Source organism: Podarcis melisellensis (assembly GCF_964234715.1).
Source record: "Podarcis melisellensis genome assembly, chromosome: 11".
In the NCBI taxonomy this organism is placed as follows: domain Eukaryota; kingdom Metazoa; phylum Chordata; class Lepidosauria; order Squamata; family Lacertidae; genus Podarcis; species Podarcis melisellensis.
In genome coordinates, this window is record NC_138543.1 from 3,809,964 (window position 1) to 3,832,569 (window position 22,606).

The following is a 22,606-nucleotide window of genomic DNA, read 5'->3' on the forward strand; positions in this document are numbered from 1 at the left end:
ACGGAAGCCTCGTTGGACGTTCAGGTTCCAAAGAACGTTCACAAACCAAAATACTCACTCCCGGGTTTGTGGCGTTTGGAAGCCAAAATGGAAGAGTGCCAAGGTGTTCGACAACCAAGGTACGACTGTACATCCAAATTGAGTCTCACACAGGTGCATGACTTCTCCACGCTCTCACACACGTGTACCAAACATTCCCCCACTCTCTAATAGGCAACCTTCTATTCTTTCCCCTCCCTTATGGTAGTATGTGTATGTGTCTCTTATCCCCACCCCCACCAGCAGCCATAGGATCACTGGAGAGTGGAGGCTTTAATCTCCCCTCCCACCAGCAACATGGGAATAGCTGAGTTTTCTCCACTGCCTGGGCAGGAGGGTGAGCCACGTGGAGAGCAGCTGAGGGTTGCCAACATGTGCTCTAGTGCATGCAGAAACAAAAAGCATGATCATCATGATCATGAGGCAATCATGCTTGGATTTTATTCCACACAGTGGCGTGTAAGCAATGGCTAACTTAAAGTAATGGTGGCCTATTAAGTAGTTTGAGAACTGCTGGACATTTATTCCTATAGGCCAGGAGTGTCTGTGATCTACTCCCACTGTAAATAAACTGGCAGTGATCTACCCATTGGTAGAGTTGTTGAGCTTTTTGAGGGGGGAGAGATATATGTTGGTTCATTAGAAAAATATCCAATGGACAGCAAAATCATGCACAAATATGGAGCAAAGGTCACAGGGGCGTGGTTCACGTGTAACAGTAAGCCAAACGATGGCTGACTGGGACCACACAAATTTGCAGTATCCTGGAGAATTTACATCTGGCCCTTCATCATGAAAAAGCCCAGTTTCTCATTTTTCCAGCGTTTTCTGATTTTTTTTAAAAAAATCAGGAAACTTCTTCAGCATTTTAGTTCAAATTTCTTCAAATGAACTCATTTTTTTTTACTAATGTACGCATTTTTGCAAGTACTTTTTCGGGATAGAATGTATTTTGTACACTATTTTCACTAATCTGTTTTTATTGACCTTTCCCCCCATATATGCATTTTTATAGACACTGGTTAGTTGCACAGCTAAGCTGCATCCCAAAGTCTGGACAAGAGTAAATTTCAAAGGGTGGCTATGCTTCAGTTCTCATATTATTTCAGAAAGTGTGATTTTAATAGATTCTGCTTTGAATGTGAACTGAATCCAGTTTCTTCCCCCTCCGTACTGTTCTGACAGTATCAAACCCATCCTCCACACCTTGAGCCTCATTTCTTCATTTTTTTACCTGTGCTGCTGCACTTCGCCTTTTTGCCCACTGTGATCTCTTTCTTCTGCCTCTGGACTCCTTGCCTTGAATTTCCTGCCTCCAGAAATGTCTTTCAACTCAAGTCCGCAGTCTGATCTATACAGAGAACACTCTCTGTATCTAAGGGTTACATGTTTTAATTCCAGCCAAACAACTCCTTCTTTGAGGGCAGCTGTAATGTGAGCATTCGCTTGCTTGCAGCTTTGTTTCCTGCACAGTTTGAGTATGTATGCACGTTCCCATGCTGCCACACATTTCTGCCATTAGTATTAGAGGATTCACAATACAATATAGATTTATGAATATAAGTATTGCACTTGGATAGACTAAAAATGTATCCAAAGTATCATAAACAACTTTCAACACATGTGTTTCTCTGAAACAGTAACACATTTTAATAATCCTCCCCATATTATAATATTTACACTGAGAATGACTGATAGAAGTGCTCCTACATCTTCAAAATGTAACATGGAAACTACCTTCAGCAGGTTACCATTTCCATGCAGGCAATTCAATAGCAGAGAAGCCACTGCTTAAGCCAACTAAAAGGCTATGCACCTGACTCCTTTCCAAACACTAATATGTGCAAAGCTTTATGAAGATGCAAATTTCTAAACTAAAGCCGCATTCCTAAGCATATTTACTAGGAAGCAAAATCCATTGAATTTAAGCTGCACTTTGATCTTCATTGACCTCAAGCGACACATTAGATCAACCTGCTTCCCTCTGGATGGACTACAAATCCCATCAGCCCTGGTCAGAAATAAGCCTGCATTAGAAAGTGTTCCATAATTCTTCCCTTCATGAAAAATTAATTTCAATTGCCTTTTATGTTTTTAATCAGGTATGTGAGCTGCCTCAGGAGGGCATTACAGTGAAAGGCAACCTATGACCGCTGAGACTAAATCGATAAACAAAATGTCTAAAGTAGCCTGGTCAACTGCAAATCCAGTGAGGGATTTCCCAGCGCAGTATCACTGCTTAGTCTAAGCTGTATTGTTACCCATGTGAGGGCAGTGGATGCCGGAGAGATAGAGTTTCCATCGCTTTCCGGTATTCTTAGCCCGTCAATGGGGGGGGGGGGGGTGGCATTTTGAGCTTCACAGCTACCAGAAGAGAAAGAGGCGGCAACCTTGCCCACCAGGAGCTGCTCCTTGTGAGGGCGCCCTAAGCAAGAAAGTGCCCTTAGGGTGCGCTCTGGTGAAGGATATTTTCAAAGTGACTTGCTAAGAAGCCCAGAGTGGTGCAGGCAGTAATGCTTCCTTTCCATTTCTGGCCATTCCTCTGTCTGGTCTACTCACCCAGAGAAGCACAGGGGGGGAGCCATCCAAGCCCCCCCCCCCCCGTGCTACTCCATGGGTGGGGATGGCAGAAGTAGTGGTGGCGGCTGGAAGCATGGGCTCCCTGCACTATTCTGGACTCCTGGCTCACTTCTGCCATTGCTACCCAGCTAGAGTAGAATACCTCTACCTTGAGGCCTTGCATGGCTAACACCACACCACCACCACCACATTGTTTCTGTGACTGATCTCAGCACCCAGAAGCAGTGGAACAAAGACAGAGGAATGGTGTGGCCAAGCCAATATTGATTTAATATGAAAAAATAAATGAGGCCAGAATCAGTCCCTATGGGTCACAGAATTTGCGCATGCATTTCAAACAGTGAAGTCTACCATTACTGAAAGTACCAGCAATTCACCATGCCACTGCATTTTATTTTATTGTCAGTTTTCAGTAGTTGGAAAAATAACTAGAAAAAATTATCCCCCCCCCCGATGAATTTGTGATAGTCTCTTCCCTCTGCTTCAAAATATTGTTAGCCAAAGGAAGGGCGGGCACAATTTTCAGAATGGTGAATGAAATCAACAAGCCCCACCCACTTCCTGATTCTCACCAAATATTGACAAATCATACCCAAAATAGCCTTCTAAAAACAGTTACTATGGTGGGCATTGCAAAAGGTAGGGGGCTGTCCCTGCTTCTGCTAGTCAAGCATTGAATGATCAGAGAGCCCATCAGAAGTGGACAAACCCATCTCTGCACATGAAGTAGATGTGGGAATGGTCCCATAATGTGTCCATTTGCAAACTGTTCTCTGTCTAATCAGAGGTGTTTGGAGGAAGCGAAATTCTGGGCTAGGTCCCCAAAATGCATTTCCCCACAAAGGTATAAAATAAGGAGATGAGTGAGCAGCTGCTTAATTATGATCTGTATATATTCCAGATTTGCACTTGGGGCTTAGAACTTGAAAGGCAGAAGCAGTGTGCCTCAATTCTTGCCGAGAACATGACTTAAAGATTATGATTCCATTGATTTTTTTAACAGTATTTTAGAAATATGGGCATTGTCTACTACCAGAATGCCAAATGCAGCCAATTTGATAGAGGCTGAAGGTGGGGGGACTTACACAGTACGGCCGACATTGTACAAAGAGAGCAGCAGGAATGGTCAAAGAATGATTTAATACAAGGCTAATAGTATATCGACAGATTCTATAGCCCAGGGGAAATCATAAGATCAGAGTCCGCAGGAACACCCACAGAACTTTTCAGTGAAACATTTCTTTCCACTGTATTGCCATCAGCTTTTATTGCTCTGTGGAAATCCTGTGTATTGAATTGTTGCATAATTACCCCCTTACAGCACCCAGTAGTGTACTAGGTGCTTCATTTTTCTGTGGATCAGAGGCACAAAAACCAGGTCTATGCCTCGAGGAAATTTGTTATTTCCTGTAATATATATGGTTGATACTGGGGAGAAATGTCTATTTGTGTTTCATATCTCCCTGAAAGATAATTTGTGTTGATATAATTCTCTATATTGTTTTCCCGTAAATATGGATCACATAAATACTAAACTGTATTTTGGGTAGTTACTTTGGGTAATGCAGGTTTTGGAGAGAAAACCACTATCAGAAAACCAGACTTTCTTCCATTTCACGTCCTCATTTACTTGGGTTCTTTCACAGGAGCTGTAACCTTTATATTCACAGCTTATCAGCTTGGCAACTAGCCTCATGCTCCCCCCTCTTTCTTCTCTTTGCACACCCTGATTTGGATGCTAACATCCCTGGTTTCATATCCTGGTTAGTAATCTGTGATTAAACCACAGTTTTCCAGTTTGGAGGAGGAAACTGGTTTCAATATCACTGCAAGGAGGGAACGCACAAGGACACAGCTTGTTCGCAGGCAGATAAACCATAGTTATTGGCCTGGGACCATTACATCTCAGCCCCAGATGCTGTAACGGAAAATCTGTCTCACTAATCTGCTGAAAGTCAGGACACCAGTATGCATATAGTTAAACATAACCCATCTTTATATGGAATTCAAGATACAATGAAAACCATTTAACAACAGCAGCCAAATATTAAGCAAGCATAATACACTAAGAACATTCTGTCCAATATACTGAATTCATTCATTGTCAGGGAGGTCCCACCTGCCCTCCCTTCTTCCCTGAGAGATATCCTGGTCTTGGAAGTGGAGAAATGCCACTTGCTGTGTCACAAATGTTACTAAACCAGATATAAATCAGATAAAAATGTGGATTTCTTCATTAATACTTTTGTATTTGCTATGTGCACAGGACAAGTGAGTAAAATATAATTTTAAAAATATTGCTTGTAGACAAAAAAGTAAGGTGGAAATGCTCAGCGTTTTCTCTCCCCGCCAGACACAAATGTGCTAATGATTCCTGGAAACCAGGGTATGTTTGCAAATCCCTTGGTGCAAAACAGTTCATTTGTTATAGAGAATTCCAAATGAGTTTAGAGCCAACTCTGCAGACTGAATTCCTCCAGAGATGTGTCATTTCTCTATCTCTCAGAGCTTTAGCTATCTACCATGCTTATTTATGCTGAGCAGAACAAATTATGTCCAAAATTTATTCTATTCTCTTTTTATCCCAACCAAAACCACATTTTGAAAGACCCCCATTTCCAAATTCTTCTATATACAGACTATATTTCATCTCCGCACTCAGCTCTTGAAACTTGTGTGCTTGGTGTTCTTCTGTGCGCCATGTCCTGCTTTTACACAAAAGAAACACATTTTCCTACTTCTTATGTGCTATCTCTGTCCACCTGTGCTTCTCACCTTCGGTCCACTCACAAATCTTTAGATATTTTTTAAAAATTAAATATATACCACTATACTTTTTTTTAATCAAAGCAGTTTACAACAAACATACAAAAAGGGATGTAAAATTTTAAATCAGAGATCAGTGATCACAGATAGATATTTTCATAATTGCCTGCATAAGCTTGGTGGCCAAAATCCCCACACCACCTCTACAATTTAAATTGGATCTACCACTTCCAGGAAAAATCTGCTATCTTTTTAAAAAGACACTGTTGCCAACATCCCCATTGCAATATCTCAACAACTTGTTTGCAGGAATCACCCACTCAGGGTGTTTTCACATGTTACCATCAGCTGAGAAGAATGAGTTGCACAACCTCTTTCTGCCTTTCCAGAGTAGTATGTGAAAGGAGGAGTTAGATCGCCTCCTTCATAGGTAAATATCGGAGCTGTTCCCGTAACAAGCAAACCCAATAAAGTATTCCATGACATCAAGAGGGTGGCAATTTAAGGTATTTTTTAAAAGGGAATGCTGATCCCCACCATCATAATCATCCTTATTCCCTTCTTAAAAATACCTTAAATTGCCACCCTGTACTTGAGAACCATTTCTCATAATTCTTCTACATAACACAAACTCATCTTAGGAGCCTTTCATACATCTCCAGCTGGAATAAATTACCAGGGAGTATATCACACCAATTCTGGCCCAACTGCACCGGCTACCTATTATTTTCTGGGCTCAGTTCAAAGCAAGTACTGAAGGACCACCTCTCCACAGATGAACCAGCCAGGACCCTGCACTCTTCACAATAGGAACATAGGAAGCTGCCTTGTACCGAGTCAGACTCTCTTGTCCACCTGGCCCCGGGGCATGACTGGCCACTGAGGCATCTCTGCAGCTTTCATCTGGTCTCCAACCCCTGATGTAGTCTTGAACTCTATGGCTGTGCCTTAAGCAATTTGTGCCTGTGGCCTGACCAGTACCGCTGCAAGCCTTGAACAAAGCTTAGGAACAGGAGCTTGGACACCCACAAAATGGACAAGGTGCTTTCTTCATCTGGTATTATGATGCCTTCTTGTGCAAAAGGCTTTGTCTGTAACATATAACAGAAATTAAGTAATAAATAAGCTCTTATTTGTCAGGGGAAAATATCGACCCTCTTGGTCACTGTCAGGTCTGTGACGATTCCTGTTCTAAGTGCCCAGAACCAACGTCAGAGAACTGCACTGGCTGTACAAGGTACGTGATTATTCTTCATTAGTAGTGGGGGGGGGGTCTGTAGCTCCCTGAAACTTGCAGCATGGTCCACACAGTCTAACAAAATGCCTATTTCAGGAGTGGGGAGCCTTCAGATGTTGCTAGACCACGACTCCCATCCTCCTTGACAATGCCCACAAAATCTGGGATGACCATAGGATCCCCCAACTGACCTATTTAGACATGTTGAATTGAATGAAGTGTTTGATTGTCTCCAAAATTATGAAAGGATTTCTAGCAGCTCTTTCTAGAGCCACATAGCCTGATATGGTTTCAGTTCAGCTCCATTCATATCATTGTTTTGAATATTTTCCTCTGCAATGTACAGGCTATTTGCAAATAAGATTACTCTACCTTTGTACTTCACCTGAGTTCTTACATCTCTCTCTCTCCTCTTACTAGGTTTTCCTTTATTTTTAACTTTTTAGATGTATCTAATACACCCTAGGTGCTTTTAAGGTTATAGAAAATGCAATAAGAAATCATGAGAAGCAAAATAAAGTGAAACATAAATGATTGTACTGCGTATAGGAATAAGTCACGAGGCTAATAGAAGAAAATGCTTTGAAGCATGCTATTTTTAATTTATTGGCAGCTGGCCCTCTCCACTCTCAGAATCTCCTGGGTCCTCTGGTGCTTTATGGCCTTTTAATAGCTTGGACCAAACCAAGTAATGAATGACACTTCAATAATGCCACCTGACATTCAGCAGAGATGAGTTCCTACCTTGAGGTTTTCTTTTGCTTCCACAAAGTATGAAACAAATCTTGTGTGTCTTCCCAAACTGAAAAATCTTGTGAAAAAATTCCTTTAGGATAGCATTACACAACTAGTGTCTTCTATTGTTTGCATCGGCTGTCAGGATATTTCCCTATTTTTAAAAAAGAATGACTAAGCTCCTGCTTCTTGATGCATCATGAAAATTACCAGTTGCTCTGCTATCCTACCCATCCTCCTTTTTATATATTATTATTATTTTACTACTTCTATTTGCATCAAGCCCTACCTGTTTCAGTTAAAAGATTATAATCTATTCTGTAGCATAATTTATCAGAAAAGCTGTGAAGAATTCAGGATAAAGATCTGCACTGACAAAAAAAGATAATGAAGACATTTTTACATTTATGGTTTGTCCAAATTTGAGCATTGTTTGGCTGTTTATCTACTTCCCGGACCCTTCAAATTTGATCAGAGTAGTCTACACCACCGTGTATTTGAATCTGTATATATAAGGAGCAACTACAGTCTTTCCTGTTCATAACAGTAGGCATGCCCTGCGTTTGCCCCTGTCTTCTAATTTGTTGATTTTATTACGCTATTCATATGCCAACTGGGAATACATGCAGAGAGCTGTGCACCAACCCTCAATGCTTTTTTTCTTTTGTTTTTAAATTACGTGTCCATGAAGTGGGCAGAAGCACATAGTCAGGCAGTTGTAAGTTTGCTTAGTGCACTTTTTAAGATTTGTGCAAATCTCTGGGGCGGGGGGGGAAGAGAAATTATTCCATTCAGGAGAATACTGAAAATAGTTAGGAGCACAGAAAAGAAATGAATGCACTGAGGAAATAGCAGACCCTCCAAGTGTCCCTATTTTCCAGGGACAGTCCCAGATTCACAGAAGCCGTCCCAATTTCTGTTCTGATCCCACAATGTCCCGCTCTTCCTCTGTTGTTGTTGTTTAGTTGTTTAGTCGTGTCCGCCTCTTCGTGATCCCCTGGACCAGAGCACACCAGGCCCTCCTGTCTTCCACTGCCTCCCGCAGTTTGGTCAGACTCATGTTTGTAGCTTCGAAGACACTATCCAACCATCTCGTCCTCTGTCGTCCCCTTCTCCTTGTGCCCTCCATCTTTCCCAACATCAGGGTCTTTTCCAGGGAGTCTTCTCTTCTCATGAGGTGGCCAAAGTATTGGAGCCTCAGCTTCACGATCTGTCCTTCCGCTCTTCCTTAGGATGCCCCTATTTTCATCAGAGAAATGTTGGAGGTTATGGGGTTATGTGACGCCCGATGCAAGGAGATAAGTAACTATACAATCTTTAGAAGATATCTGAAGGCAGCCCTATATAGAGAAGTTTTTAAATGTTTAATGTTTTATTATGTGTGTATATATATTTTGGAAGTGGCTGGGGCAACCCAGTCAGATGGGTGGGGTATAAATAATAAAATTGTTCTTATTATGGAATTGGACATTCCTGTTTTCACTCGAGAAATGTTGGCGAATATGACATAGTGGGCAATGAAAGGGGAATAGCAGAAAGTGACCATTGATCCATCCACCTCAAAACATGGAAAACAAATCACCTGAGACCGTGAGTAGAGTGATGTGGAACCCGATTTCCCCCAAAATTTTTTGATTATCCACAAATCAAATACACCTAAATTTACAAACGGAAAGCATTAAGACTGGTGTTGTTTCAGGGTAACCTCATGTGGACCAATTAAAGGGAAATGCAACAGCTGCAAACACACAGTACAGTACAGTGTGGTCAACACCCCCAGATTTTGTTGGCAAAAATCATAGAATCATAGAGTTGGAAGAGACCCCAAGGGCCATCGAGTCCAACCCCCTGCCAAGCAGGAAACACCATCAGAGCACTCCTGACCTATGGTTGTCAAGCCTCTGCTTAAAGACCTCCAAAGAAGGAGACTCCACCACACTCCTTGGCAGCAAATTCCACTTCTTTCTTGTAGTTTGGATCCATTGCTCTGTGTCCGCTTCTCTGGAGCAGCAGAAAACAACCTTTCTCCCTCCTCTATGTGACATCCTTTTATATATTTGAACATGGCTATCATATCACCCCTTAACCTCCTCTTCTCCAGGCTAAACATGCCCAGCTCCCTTAGCCGCTCCTCATAAGGCATCGTTTCCAGGCCTTTGACTATTTTGTTTTTTAAAAAAATAATAATAATTTTTAATGATTTTCAAAACATACAACAGACAAAACAAGAAAGAAAACAAACACACTTCAAAAAACAAATACATACAAATAAAATTTGACTTCCCCATACCTCCCTTTCACTGCATCCTTATTTTACCATTTTTTAGCAACCCTTCAATCAATTCTAATCAACTCTCTTTAGATTTTCTTAACCTTATCATTTACAGCTGTAATTCTCTGTTTCTTACCCCTTCACATCTTATCAGTCCATAATTTTACAACAATTTTTAAGATATACTTTAAAGGATGACAGGCCTTTGACCATTTTGGTTGCCCTCCTCTGGACACATTCCAGTTTGTCAGTGTCCTTCTTGAACTGTGGTGCCCAGAACTGGACACAGTACTCCAGGTGAGGTCTGACCAGAGCAGAATACAGTGGCACTATTACTTCCCTTGATCTAGATGCTATACTCCTATTGATGCAGCCCAGAAGTGCATTGGCTTTTTTAGCTGCCGCGTCACACTGTTGTCACACTGAAGTGCCTCATGATTTCTCAAAAATAGGTCATCATCACTCTACCACTCACATCCCAAAACTTTCCTCTGAATCTTATGTTTAATGAATGGAGGCAATCTAGGCAATAATACAGCAACACTTTGAAATACTATTTCCTTCTTGATGTCCAGATCTCATTCAGATGACAAATTCAGCAGCCTACTGAGCCCACTAGTGGTTAATAAGCATCTGTAACTACCCACAAGTTGAGACTATGCTATCTGTTTCTAAAGCTATGTCAGCACTGCAGTCTATTTTTATTGTTTTATTTATTGGCAGCTAAGCCTCTACTGAATGTCATTCAGAGCAAGGGACTAATAATAAACTAGCATGCATCCTTGCAAATAGATTCAGGTCACTTCCACACTATCCATTGAAAGCACTCTTATACCACTTTAATAGTCATGGCTTCTCTCAAAGAAACCTAATAGTTCACTTTGGGTACTGGGAATTGAAGCTCTGTGGGGGAATAGGGAATCCCTAACAATTCTCGGCACTCTCAACAAACTACAGTTCCCAGGGTTCTTTGAGGGAACCAAAGTTGTATAAGAGGGCTTTGAATGGAGAGTGTGGGTATGGCCAGTGCTTTCTTTAAAAGGGGGGTACTCAAGGGTATCCCCCCTTTTAAAGCACCTCTTTTGTTGTTGTTAAAAAGTGTAATTTTTGTAACAACTTCATGGTGAGTACCAGCACTTATTCTTCTAGGAAAAAAAACACTGGTGTGACCCTACTCAGAATTAACAGCAACTGCAAGCTAAGGTATCTCCTTATGAATCAAGGTTCTCACAAGTCGAGAACCTTGGACTCGATGGCCCTTGTGGTCTCTTCCAACTCTATGATTCCAAGTAAAAACTCATGTTTGCTAATTGAAATGGTTTTCTCTTCATAAGCACACAAACAACAGTCAGGCACTTTAGCCTGCTATTTCAAATAAAGGGGAACTTTTCCTCAGTATCACTTTACAGACATTGCAATGAACATTTGTGAAAAATCAATGCCTCTTTAATAAGCTACTGATTTCCCATAATAAAACTTTAAAATATCACCCTAAGAACAGGTGTATTCTATGCCATCTGTTTCCAGCAAATATCCCAACACAATCAAGAATCTGACAACGGAATCCATGTTCAGAATCAGAATCGGGTTTCAACAAGGGCCTAAGAAGCAGTAATTGTTTAGGAATAATATCCAGAAATAAACACTAGATAAAACAATAACAAACAGTGTAAGGAGCCAGGAAAGAGCTGCCAAAGGCTGGATACTCTAAGGCAGGCATGTCTAACAGGTAGATCATGATCTACAGGTAGATTGCGGGGCTGTCCCAGGTAGGTCACAGAATGAAGTGTAGTGATTGCCTTTGGTCAACCCTCCCCTAAAAAAAGCTCTACAACTCCTGGCAATGACAATGGGTAGATAACAGCTGGTCTTTTTACACTGTGAGTAGATTGCAGCCTCTTGGGAGTTGGACATGCCTGCTCTAAGGCCCTGGAGATACTACAGCTTTGGGCTGTAGTAAGTCCCCCTGAATAAAAGCTGTGGTACAACATTCTCCTCATTGCCTTTAGGTAACACATCTGTCTCCTGAGAAATCTCTATGTGGGACAAGAAGCTACAGTTAGAACTGGATATGGAACAACTGATTGGTTCAAAATTGGGAAAGGAGTACGGCAAGGCTGTATATTGTCTCCCTGCTTATTTAACTTATATGCAGAATTCATCATGCGAAAGGCTGGGCTGGATGAATCCCAAGCCGGAATTAAGATTGCCGGCAGAAGTATCAACAACCTCAGGTATGCAGATGACACAACCTTGATGGCAGAAAGTGAGGAGGAATTAAAGAACCTTTTATTGAGGGTGAAAGAGGAGAGCGCAAAATATGGTCTGAAGCTCAACATCAAAAAAACGAAGATCATGGCCACTGGTCCCATCACCTCCTGGCAAATAGAAGGGGAAGAAATGGAGGCAGTAAGAGATTTTACTTTCTTGGGCTCCATGATCACTGCAGACGGTGACAGCAGTCACGAAATTAAAAGACGCCTGCTTCTTGGGAGAAAGGCAATGACAAACCTAGACAGCATCTTAAAAAGTAGAGACATCACCTTGCCAACAAAGGTCCGTATAGTAAAAGCTATGGTTTTCCCAGTAGTGATGTATGGAAGTGAGAGCTGGACCATAAAGAAGGCAGATCGCCAAAAAATTGATGCTTTTGAATTCTGGTGCTGGAGGAGACTCTTGAGAGTCCCATGGACTGCAAGAAGATCAAACCTCTCCATTCTGAAGGAAATCAGCCCTGAGTGCTCACTGGAAGGACAGATCCTGAAGCTGAGACTCCAATACTTTGGCCACCTCATGAGAAGAGAAGACTCCCTGGAAAAGACCCTGATGTTGGGAAAGATGGAGGGCACAAGGAGAAGAGGACGACAGAGGACGAGATGGTTGGATGGTGTTCTTGAAGCTACCAGCATGAGTTTGATCAAACTGCGGGAGGCAGTGGAGGACAGAAGTGCCTGGCGTGCTCTGGTCCATGGGGTCACGAAGAGTCGGACACGACTAAACGACAACAACAGCAACACACAAGATCAGGGTGCTGGAAGACTTCAACATTTCTGTCTCATGCACTGGTGAAACTGCATCATCTCATCCAAAATACAACTTTCTAATTAAAAACAAAGAGATTGATATGAGGCCCATATTTGAAGGACCTAGTCATTTGCATCCTTCTAGCGACTTAAACTATTCATCTGCCAAAACAAACACATCCTTCATAAAAAGCATCAACTGTTGACTCTTTTTTAAAAAAACCCCCACAAAAAAACCACACTAGGATTCCTGGAAGTCACGTCACAAACGAAATTGATTAAAAATTACAATAGATGAGCTAAAGCAGTGTGTGTGTGTGTGAACATGAAAAGTGATTGATTCTTGCAAAAAAAAAAAATTTAAAAACTTAGTAGGATCTTGGAATATTTCAGTGACGAAGATGTGGAGACAGAGGAACATGAGATCAATGAGGATGGTCTGTGAAAATCTGGCTCCAGGTGGCAAAATAAAGTCAAAGTTCACAGCTTAGTTGACCTTACTCTTTATCTTGCCACATGTCATAAATACGTTTCATGCTGATAGGAGAACAAAGTGCAAAGAATATAAGGAATATAACCGAACATGGAAGCAGTTCTCAGAATCTGTTTGAGCTTGTTTTTTAAAAGGAAAGTATTCTTCTTTTCTTTGGTTCTAGTATTAAACTTCCCCCTTTTCTTTTGTAACAGTTCTTTGAATGATGGGCGCTGTGTTCTGCAGTGCCCTAAAGGGAAATATGAATTTGAAAGTCAGTGTCATTCATGCCATCAGACCTGCATGGAATGCAGTGGAGGCGAACCCAACCAATGCTCTGCTTGTGGAAAAGGTAAGGGTGTGCTCTTTGACCACTTCACTCCTTTGCCTTGATTTTAGTTCAAAATTCAAAGTGGGTAGATAGTACAGTTGCTTATATGACGTTGTTATTTAAAAAAGCAGTATTTTATATATTTAATATGCCAGTATATTTTTGTACAACTGGGATTTTCTTGGCCCCACTCCATTCCAATCCCAGACCCAAACTGAATTCCAGATATTTATACTGGATACCGACCAAATATACCCATTTATTAGCTAATGGGTTCCCAGTCTTCCAGAGTCCTGAGAGTATCAAACATGGAAGTGAAGGGTTTTTGCTGCCAGGACTCAAGGAGCTGCTGTTTCCCTCCTGTTGAGCAGTGGCAGCCTAGGCAGAGGGATAGAGTGGCCGTGTGCCACACTTTACAGACGCCAGTCCTCTGTCTGAAGGCATCCTCTGTTTGAAGGGCTGCCTGGTCCAAGGCTCATTAAAGATAAATAACCATTTTAAGAAGGGACAGCAGAGGCCTTGGAACTTTCCATTTAGAGGTTCTTGACAGCAGACATAGGCTGCTCCCCACTCTGGTGCATTGCATGTCTATTTATATCATATAGATTTGCATCTCTGTATATAAATTTAATATACCCTCCAACATTCCCTAGAAAATAGGGACATTCTATTTGCAAATGTGATTTTTTTCATAAATACACCCAACCTCCCATTTATTCCTTAATTCTTTTTACATAAATTTACTGCCATATCAAAATACTATTTTTTATTAATATCTTCACAATTTATAAATGTTTGTATTTATATAAGCAATTAATAAAAACTGCTGGGATCACTCAAAAGCTGCTACAGATTATTTAACATGGTATAATTTTGTTTAAGATATGTTCTGAAGGCCTCCCATTTTGATACAAATTCAATTCTCGATTTATTGTTTATTTTTTCAGATACACTATCTATTTCAGCATATTCAGTCAATTTTTGTATCCACTCTTGTCTAGAAGGAATTATGTCGCTCTTCCTCCTTCTAATACATTTATCAGTGTTCTTATATTGGATTGCATATATCTTCCAGGGAGAAAACCTGTTTGATGTTTGTGAATTGTCTTCTTCAACAATATCTTTAATCTGTTCGCGATGATATCAGCATAGATCTTATGGTCATTGTTTAGAAGAGTGATAGGTCTATAGTTAGCGATATTTGATAGTTCTGTTCCTTGTTTATGGATGACAGAGATAGAGGTCTACTTCCAAAAGTCTGGTAGCTTCCCAGTTTTAAGGATGTTGTTCATTAAATCTTTTAGGGGTAGGGATAAAGCATCTGATTTTTTATAATAAACCGCTGGAAGACCATCAGGACCTGGTGTCTTCCCTGATTTTGATCTTTGAATAGAATGTTGTACTTTCATCGCTGTAATGGGGGAATTCGAAGTTATTAATTTTTCCTTAGAAATCATTGGTAATTTACATGTTTTTAAGAATACCTTAATTTTTTCATTCTTCTCCAGGCCTTTTTTATATAGTTTTGAAGAGAAGTTGACAAAACTTTTCCTGATCTCTTTCGGGTTTTGAATCCAAGCTTCCTCAACTTTAATTTTACTAATAATTTTACTAACTAATTTTACTTGCTTCTTTTTTATCTGCCAGGCCAATAATTTACCTGGTTTATTTGCATACTCAAAGTTTCTATGTCTCATCAACTTTATTTTCCATTCTATTTCCTCATTTATTATCATAGAAAATTGAGTCTGTAAAGTTTTTATGGTTAGGTTTGTTCAACAGATGATCTGTTCATCATCTGGTTGTTGGAAGAGGTTTTTTTTATTTAACCAAATTTCCTCCCAAATTTCCGTTTTTTTTTCTTTTCCTTTATTTTCTTTTGGATTGCATTATGCCTGATAAAGAATCCTCTTAACACCGCTTTGCTCACATCCCATACCATTTTTTCAAAATATTCAAGTAAAATTCGCTTTGCCTTCTGGACTATATTATCATCTGTCATGAATCCTTCATTGAATCGCCATATTTTTGTTTTTTCTTCCTCTTCTTTGAACCTAATTATTACAGAATTATGAGCAGATAAGGTTCTAGGACCAATTTCCACGTGATTCACTTTACTTAATAATAATTCTTTTGTCGTCCATATTGTGTCGATTCGTCCTGCCAATTTATGCGGTTCAGAATAGTGCATGAATTGTTTCTCAAGAGGATATTTGAATCTCCAAGTATCATTTAGGTCCAAAGGTTCTATTAAATGAAAAAAGGAGTTCGGAAGCTTATTTTGTCTTGTTTCTTTTTTTTTTTTTAATCTGTTCTGTCCAATCCAGATTACCAACTACTCCGTTAAAATTTCCCATTAGAATTAGCTTTCCCCTCAGGTATTCCAATGCTTTTTCTTCTAATAGATGGTAAAATTCTGATTTTCTTTCATTAGATGCATAAATTCTGATGACTATTATCCTTTCCAAATTAATTTTTATTTCAATTGTCACTATTCTGCCTTCTTCATCAATGAAAAGCAGTTTAGGTTCCAGATGAGATTTAGCATATATTACTACCCCTCTTTCCTTTTCCTCATACAGGGACGCGGGTGGCGCTGTGGGTTAAAGCCTCAGCGCCTAGGGCTCGCCGATCGAAAGGTCGGCGGTTTGAATCCCCGCGGTGGGGTGCGCTCCCGTTGTTCGGTCCCAGCGCCTGCCAACCTAGCAGTTCGAAAGCACCCTCGTGTGCAAGTAGATAAATAGGGACCGCTTTCTAGCGGGAAGGTAAATGGTGTTTCCGTCTGCAGCTCTGCCTCGCCAGAGCAGCGATGTCATGCTGGCCACGTGACCCGGAAGTGTCTCCGGACAGCGCTGGCCCCTGGCCTCTTGAGTGAGATGGGCGCACAACCCCAGAGTCTGGCAAGACTGGCCCGTACGGGCAGGGGTACCTTTACCTTTACCTTTACCTTTACCTTTACTACCCCTCTTTCCTTTTCCTTACTAGATGCAACAAACTCTAGACCTAATCTCTTGTTAATTAACACTCTTTTATGTTTTTCTGGGTCTCTTGCAAGCAGATTAATTCATATTTTTGTTTTACAAGAACGTGTTCAACCTTATTTTTCTTAAATTTATCATTCAAAAAATTTATGTTCCATGTAATACATTTAAAATCCATATTTTATTTCGATTTCACAATATACTCCTCTCTGTAGAAATTATTCAACATAAAAAGAAAAAAAGGGACAAGGGGGGGGGACAAATTCAGTTAATATCAAACATTACTCTTCTGGTTCCTCTGAATGTCCCCAAAGAGGCCTCTTTCCTCCTAATTCTTTCCAGTAGGTTCTCCAAAAAAAATTCTGCTCCTGGTGCAAATGTAAATTTTATGCCAACCTGTGCCCTCTTTGGTCCTCTTCTTTTCTTTTTCAACATGCATTTCCTCTCTTTGGTGATGCATAACTGACCACTCTACAGAACAGTCTCTCTCTCTCTCTCTCTCTCTCTCTCTCTCTCTCTCTCTCTCTGTGTGTGTGTGTGTGTGTGTGTTGTGGCAGATAACCCATTTAGTCGTCCTGATCTCAAGGATAGCAGCTCTTAAGACTGTATTCTCAGCTAGGGGGAAAACAAGGTGATTGAACTCAGGTTGCCTTTTGGATTGACTTGGAAAACACTCAATCAAGTTGCATTAAGTCTGTGTCTTTAGGTTAAAAGGTTCATAATGAAAACAGTGAAACATCTTCCCACCACTGTGTGTGATTTTATCTAGAAGAGAAGCATGCAGAGGTAGATGCAATTCTAAACATGTGTTGATACATCTAGGTATTTATTTTCAACAAAATTAACAGGCCAGTTCTCATTGTCATAAATCCAGCTAGTTTGACAAGAGGTTTGAACAAGACAGACAGCACATGGGAAACAAGCAATGCTTTACATGGCAGTATGAATGCACCCCCAGAATGCTTCCGAGTATCAATGGGGCTTGTATCCTGGGTTACTGTGTGAGCAACTTCAGGGAACCTTTCTTTTCCAGTCATTGCTTTTCCTGAAGATTTCCCTGCATTAATTTAATTAAGCACTTCAGGCTTTCAGAGAAAATAATGGGCTTCAGAATGAGTTTCAGAGAGAAAAAGGTTCAGTTATTGTTAATGGGAAACCTTTCCATTTCTAAGCAGACAGGTAAATGTAGAGAAGAGGCAGCAGCAACTCCAAATCTCAATTAACTGTTCTGGTGGCTCAGCCACAAATGCTCCCACTAATCAGTTCCCCAGATCAAAATGATCTTTTAATACAAACAGGAAGGTTTGGGGTTGATTTGTTTGTTTTTGATGAACAATTCTCCTAGTGTTTTTTGTTCTGCTTTGTCTTGCTTTCTGCCTTACAGATAAGAAAGGCAACATACGCTTCCTGTACCTGGGAGAATGCAGAGAAAGTTGCCCTCTGGGTCACTATTCTTCAGAGGAAGAGAACACCTGCCTGCCGTGCTTTGAGCACTGTGAAGTGTGCCCTGATCAAACCATGTGCGAAAGATGCTTTGATGGATACTACCTGGCTGATAATAGCTGCCAGAAGCACAAATGTAGAAAAGGTAAAACTTCTGACAACAGCACATTAACACACTTAAGGCCAAACACTCAGTATGTTCTCCTTGATTTCCATAATTGTAGAGCTGGAAGGGACCTTCAGGGTCATCTAGTCCAACCCCCTACTATGCAGGAATCTCAGCTAAAGCATCCATGACCGATGGACATCCAACCTCTGCTTAAAAACCGCCAAGGAAGGAGAGTCCAAACCTCCCAAGGGAGACAGTTCCACATCAAGGCACACTGGCACCAGCCAAACAGCTGGTTGCCAATATCCTCCCACCTCCAGACACACCAGTAATAGTAATTACAGCTTATTTTTTTTAATAAGATTTATACACTGCTTGATTGTTTTTCTAAAAAGAAACCTTCAAAGCGGTTTACAAAAATGATAAAACAATAAAATTATCACTAAGAAAAAATAACAACAATTTAAGACATTTTAAAAGTTAAAATAGCAGCAGACTAGAACAAATTAAGACTCACATCAACTTTCTAAACATCTGAATAGGCTTGTCTAAACAAAAATGTTTTTAACAAGCACTGAAAAGAATACAGGGAAGAAAGAGAGAGCTGATCATCAGTAGAGTAACATACCCTGTGGAGGAAACCAAAACCAAAACGAATAGTAATAAAAACATTAACAGCACCAAGAAGGATGAGAAATCCTTGGAACTCTGATCTGAAGAGGAGATTAGTAAACATCAAGTCTGTAATCTCAACTCCAAATGCAAGGACACAGGAGTTGGAAACACACCAATTAAATACATCCAACTTCTCCTCACCACGAAGAAGGCTACGCATTCAGCAGCCAGATATTCTCTCAAGAAACACCGAAGAAGAGGAGCAGCAGCTTGGCAACCCCGCTACCCCTAAGCTAATAACCTTTAAGGAAACCAAGAAATATCATGCTGCTGACAGGCAGCTGAAGCCACACCAGTCCCCAGGCTACATACAAGACTCAGGAACTTACTGACGCACAAGCAGGAGGACCAGTTATTCCCAATACATCTCTGACAGAACAGGACAAATGATGTCCCTGCTTATGAAGCTGGCCAATGACCCCCACATTGCAGCGCATGCCATCGCGGCTGCCCCCCCACCCACGCTGGGCACCATGCCCCCACAGGACGTGTGCCACATCCCTGCGGGTGGTGCGCCACCCCAGGACATGCACCAGCCCCACCCCCACCTGCTCTCCGCCCCCCAGTGCCAGAGCATGAAGCTCTGCCACTGTGTGGAGGTCATACCCAGATTTGAGTGATCATTTCTCAGTTTCACTCCACCTAATGGTGGAAGACATGCAGGACAATTCCCAGGCTATCGTGTATAGGGAAGCCTTTTTAATGTTTAATGTTTTATTATGTTTTATATATGTTGGAAGCTGCCCAGAGTGGCTGGGGCAGCCCAGTAAGATATGTAGGGTATAAATAGTAAAATTATCATTATGAATTGGGATGTCCCTATTTTCATTGGAGGAATGTTGGAGGGGATGCAAGTATAGGCCATGTGGTGCCCATAAGCTGGTTCCTGATTGCCAGAGTTTTTCTCCCAGAACACCTGCCCTAAGGTAGCCACTGCGCAGTGGCAAGCAAGGAGCTGCCTTGCTGGATGGCGGAGAAGAATCTCATGCCAGTATTAGGTCCCCCTTACAGTAGCACAAGCTGACCTCTTTGGGACGCTTTAAGAACAATTTACAAAAATGATTGTCTTGCTCTGATGAAAATGTCTCTGATGAAGATGCAATGATGCAGAGTGAATTTCTTTATCCAATCTCCAGTTTCTCAAATACACAGATTTTCTGAAAGCATTTCAGCTCTCTGGTCTCTGTGGATATGTTTATTTAAAATCAATAGACAAAAAGCCAAAGAGGTCAATACATTAAACACACAAAGTCTTAACCCTCTCTTCAGGGAGGGAAATAGTTGACCTTGTTGGGTGACCCTTCTAAGGCTGACCTCAGACTTAGCTCCACAAACTGACTTCTGGAGAGACATGTAAATTGTTCATTGGGGTTGCAGTTAAATTGGGTCTGAATTTAAAATAGAGACTGACTTGACCCATAACAGCAAACTCATCAATGTTTATAAGCTATACGCATTTATGTTCAACATTGCCATGCTTGTACAAGACCTCTGACTGGAAGTCATCTCCCCAAAGCCTGGAGCTTGCCTGCATTGCACTTCACATCCACCATATATTGTTAAAACAATCTGACCTCTGGTGAAGAGCAAAACCATTACATTAGTGCCTTGCTCATTTCCCTAAACAGCAACAACGTCGGTTACTGTCGCTTGGTGCTGAAAATACAAATAAAATCCTTTTGGTTCGTGCAAAATGATAATCAAATTTACTCTAAATACTCTTGTATGCCAAAGTATACTGAAGGACATGAGCAGAGTCTTGTTTTTATTTCAGGTTTGATGAACTTGAAATGTACATAAGCTTTTTTGCTATGAAAACCATTTTGTTCTGGGATTAGAAACTTGCCTGTCTAATAATATGCCCTCTGTCCAGACAGCTTGACACATCTGTGCTCTACACTGCGTCTGGCACAACAATGAAATAAAATAAAATGTTAGTGGGGTAGTTGCAACAGTGCACTGTTAACGTGTAAAAGCTTTGTTTTCACAATAAAACTAAATAAGCTTCACCATTGGGACTCTAGCATAGGAGGCGTGCGCAAGGCCAAGGCGAGGGCAGGCGGCAACACCCTCCCCTAAATCAATATAAATACTTAACTAACTGAGGCTTTGCCCACCTAACAAAAAGCCTAGCTGCACCCATGATTGGAGGTAAAACAGCTACACTTTACTTGGGTGTAAGACTCCAGAGTGACCCAGCCCTAGATTATACTGAAAGAGGTTGATGCAAAATTATTTCCCAGTGGTATCCCAGGTAAAGTTTGTTGGAGCTAATCAGCAGCAGTCCTAGAACAAAGCAAGCATCAGCGTGAGCAGAAGGGCAAGCAGGGCCCAACCCTGATATTACGCAAATCTCTGCACACGCAGCCCAGAAGAGCTCTAACACAAAAGGCTTCAGTCTTCACACTCAAAGCAGTGTCATGGAGGGGCTGTCTCTTCTGCCTATGGAGCTCCTCCATGTGGAGAACTCTCACACGTGTCGTTTAACACATAAAGAGAAGTATGCCACCCTGTGAGGTAGGCCAGTGGTTCTCAATGTTTAAGCCATTATTGGCCACCAAAGGCCCCTGTCACAAGTTTAAGAAGTGGACATGAGAACATTACCAGGCAATTTATTCTGATAAATAGGTATATTTATGGTGCACAGACCCAAGGCATACATTTATTGAGACCTTTGTGCCTGATGGTCACCTGCCATCTCCTTAATATTGATATTAGCAGACAATGGAATATTTGGGGGGAGTGCGGCTGACAGTTTCTGTTAGTTACAAGTTTCTGCTGGTCTCAGAGAAATTATGTTTGGACTCCCATGAAATGAAATCTGTGTATGTTGACTGTTTCATGGACTGCCCAATGTGCAGGTGAAGCAGAGGAACTTGACTCAGAAGATTGCATTCCTTGCGCAGATGGATGCCTCTCCTGCAGCCTGGGTATGTTTTATTTTTTAATCTTTAAGTTTCTACTTCTGTACTTTCAGTTATTTCTTTAATATGTACTTATATATTTGTTTTTTGTTTTATTCTTATATGCCACCCTTCAGGGCAGAGCCCTCCCCCGGCAGCTTACAAAAGCTACAACAGAGTTAGTGACTGGCACCCACAGAACTTTCTCAAAATATTTCCACAGGCCAACGGTGTTAGCAACTCCTGCATACATTAAAAATAATAATGGAGCATGGTCATGTTCTGTAGTAAAGTGATATATCTAACAATTTTTAATATCCAAAAGTAATAAATAATACCAAACAAATAGTAAGACTATAACATATATTTGTTTGGTTAATAAAGTCCTCAGGGCCTTCTCAGTCAGTACAGTACACCAGGGTTTCCCAACCTTTTTCTGACTATGGCCTCCTTCTGACCTCGTTTTCTTCCTGTGGCCCCCCATGGACATAACCAAGCAGGGGCAGGGAGCAGCTCCCCCCCCCCCAAATCAATACAAATCAATACTAATCTGAGGTTCTGCCCCCCCCCAACAAAACAAAAATCTTGGCTACGCCCATGCCCCTTTCCATCCTAGTAGTAGAAATGTAGCTGTTTAAATGCTTTGTTTGTAAATAGAACATGTTTTTTTTTTAATATAATTTTTATAATTTATACAAAATACAATTACATAAAGTGATAGGAACATAATGGAATATTGTTGAAGCTGAAAAACGTAGAATCCTGGAGCTGGAAGGGACCCGGGGGCCATCTTCCTAGTGCAACCCCCTGCAATGTAGGAAACTCAGCTAAAGCATCCATGACAGACGGCCATCCAAGCTCTGCTTAGACACCTCCAAGGAAGGAGAGTCCAGAACCTCCTGAGGGAGATGCATCTTCCATGTATTATAAAAAGTAAACAACACTTATTTGACCCCAGTTATTTGACGCAGAGGGGAAAACCTACACATATAGTCCAAAATGCACACAGGTGGTTCTGTATATATGGGAGAATTTTTAAA

General features: G+C 41.1%; 1 protein-coding gene across 1 annotated transcript in view; it reads left to right on the forward strand.

Moving 5' to 3' along the window:
• Positions 1–87: 87 nt before the first annotated feature.
• LOC309379949 (proprotein convertase subtilisin/kexin type 5-like) overlaps positions 88–22,606 on the forward strand; it is a gene marked incomplete at its 5' end in the record, with an annotated part of 54,024 nt that continues 31,505 nt past the window's right edge. Inside the window, 5 exons of the mRNA XM_081929474.1 lie at positions 88–119; positions 6,512–6,622; positions 13,340–13,476; positions 17,821–18,024; positions 21,525–21,593. Of these exons, the coding sequence (XP_081785600.1) occupies positions 88–119; positions 6,512–6,622; positions 13,340–13,476; positions 17,821–18,024; positions 21,525–21,593 (553 nt within the window). The remainder of the gene's footprint in view (positions 120–6,511; positions 6,623–13,339; positions 13,477–17,820; positions 18,025–21,524; positions 21,594–22,606) is intronic.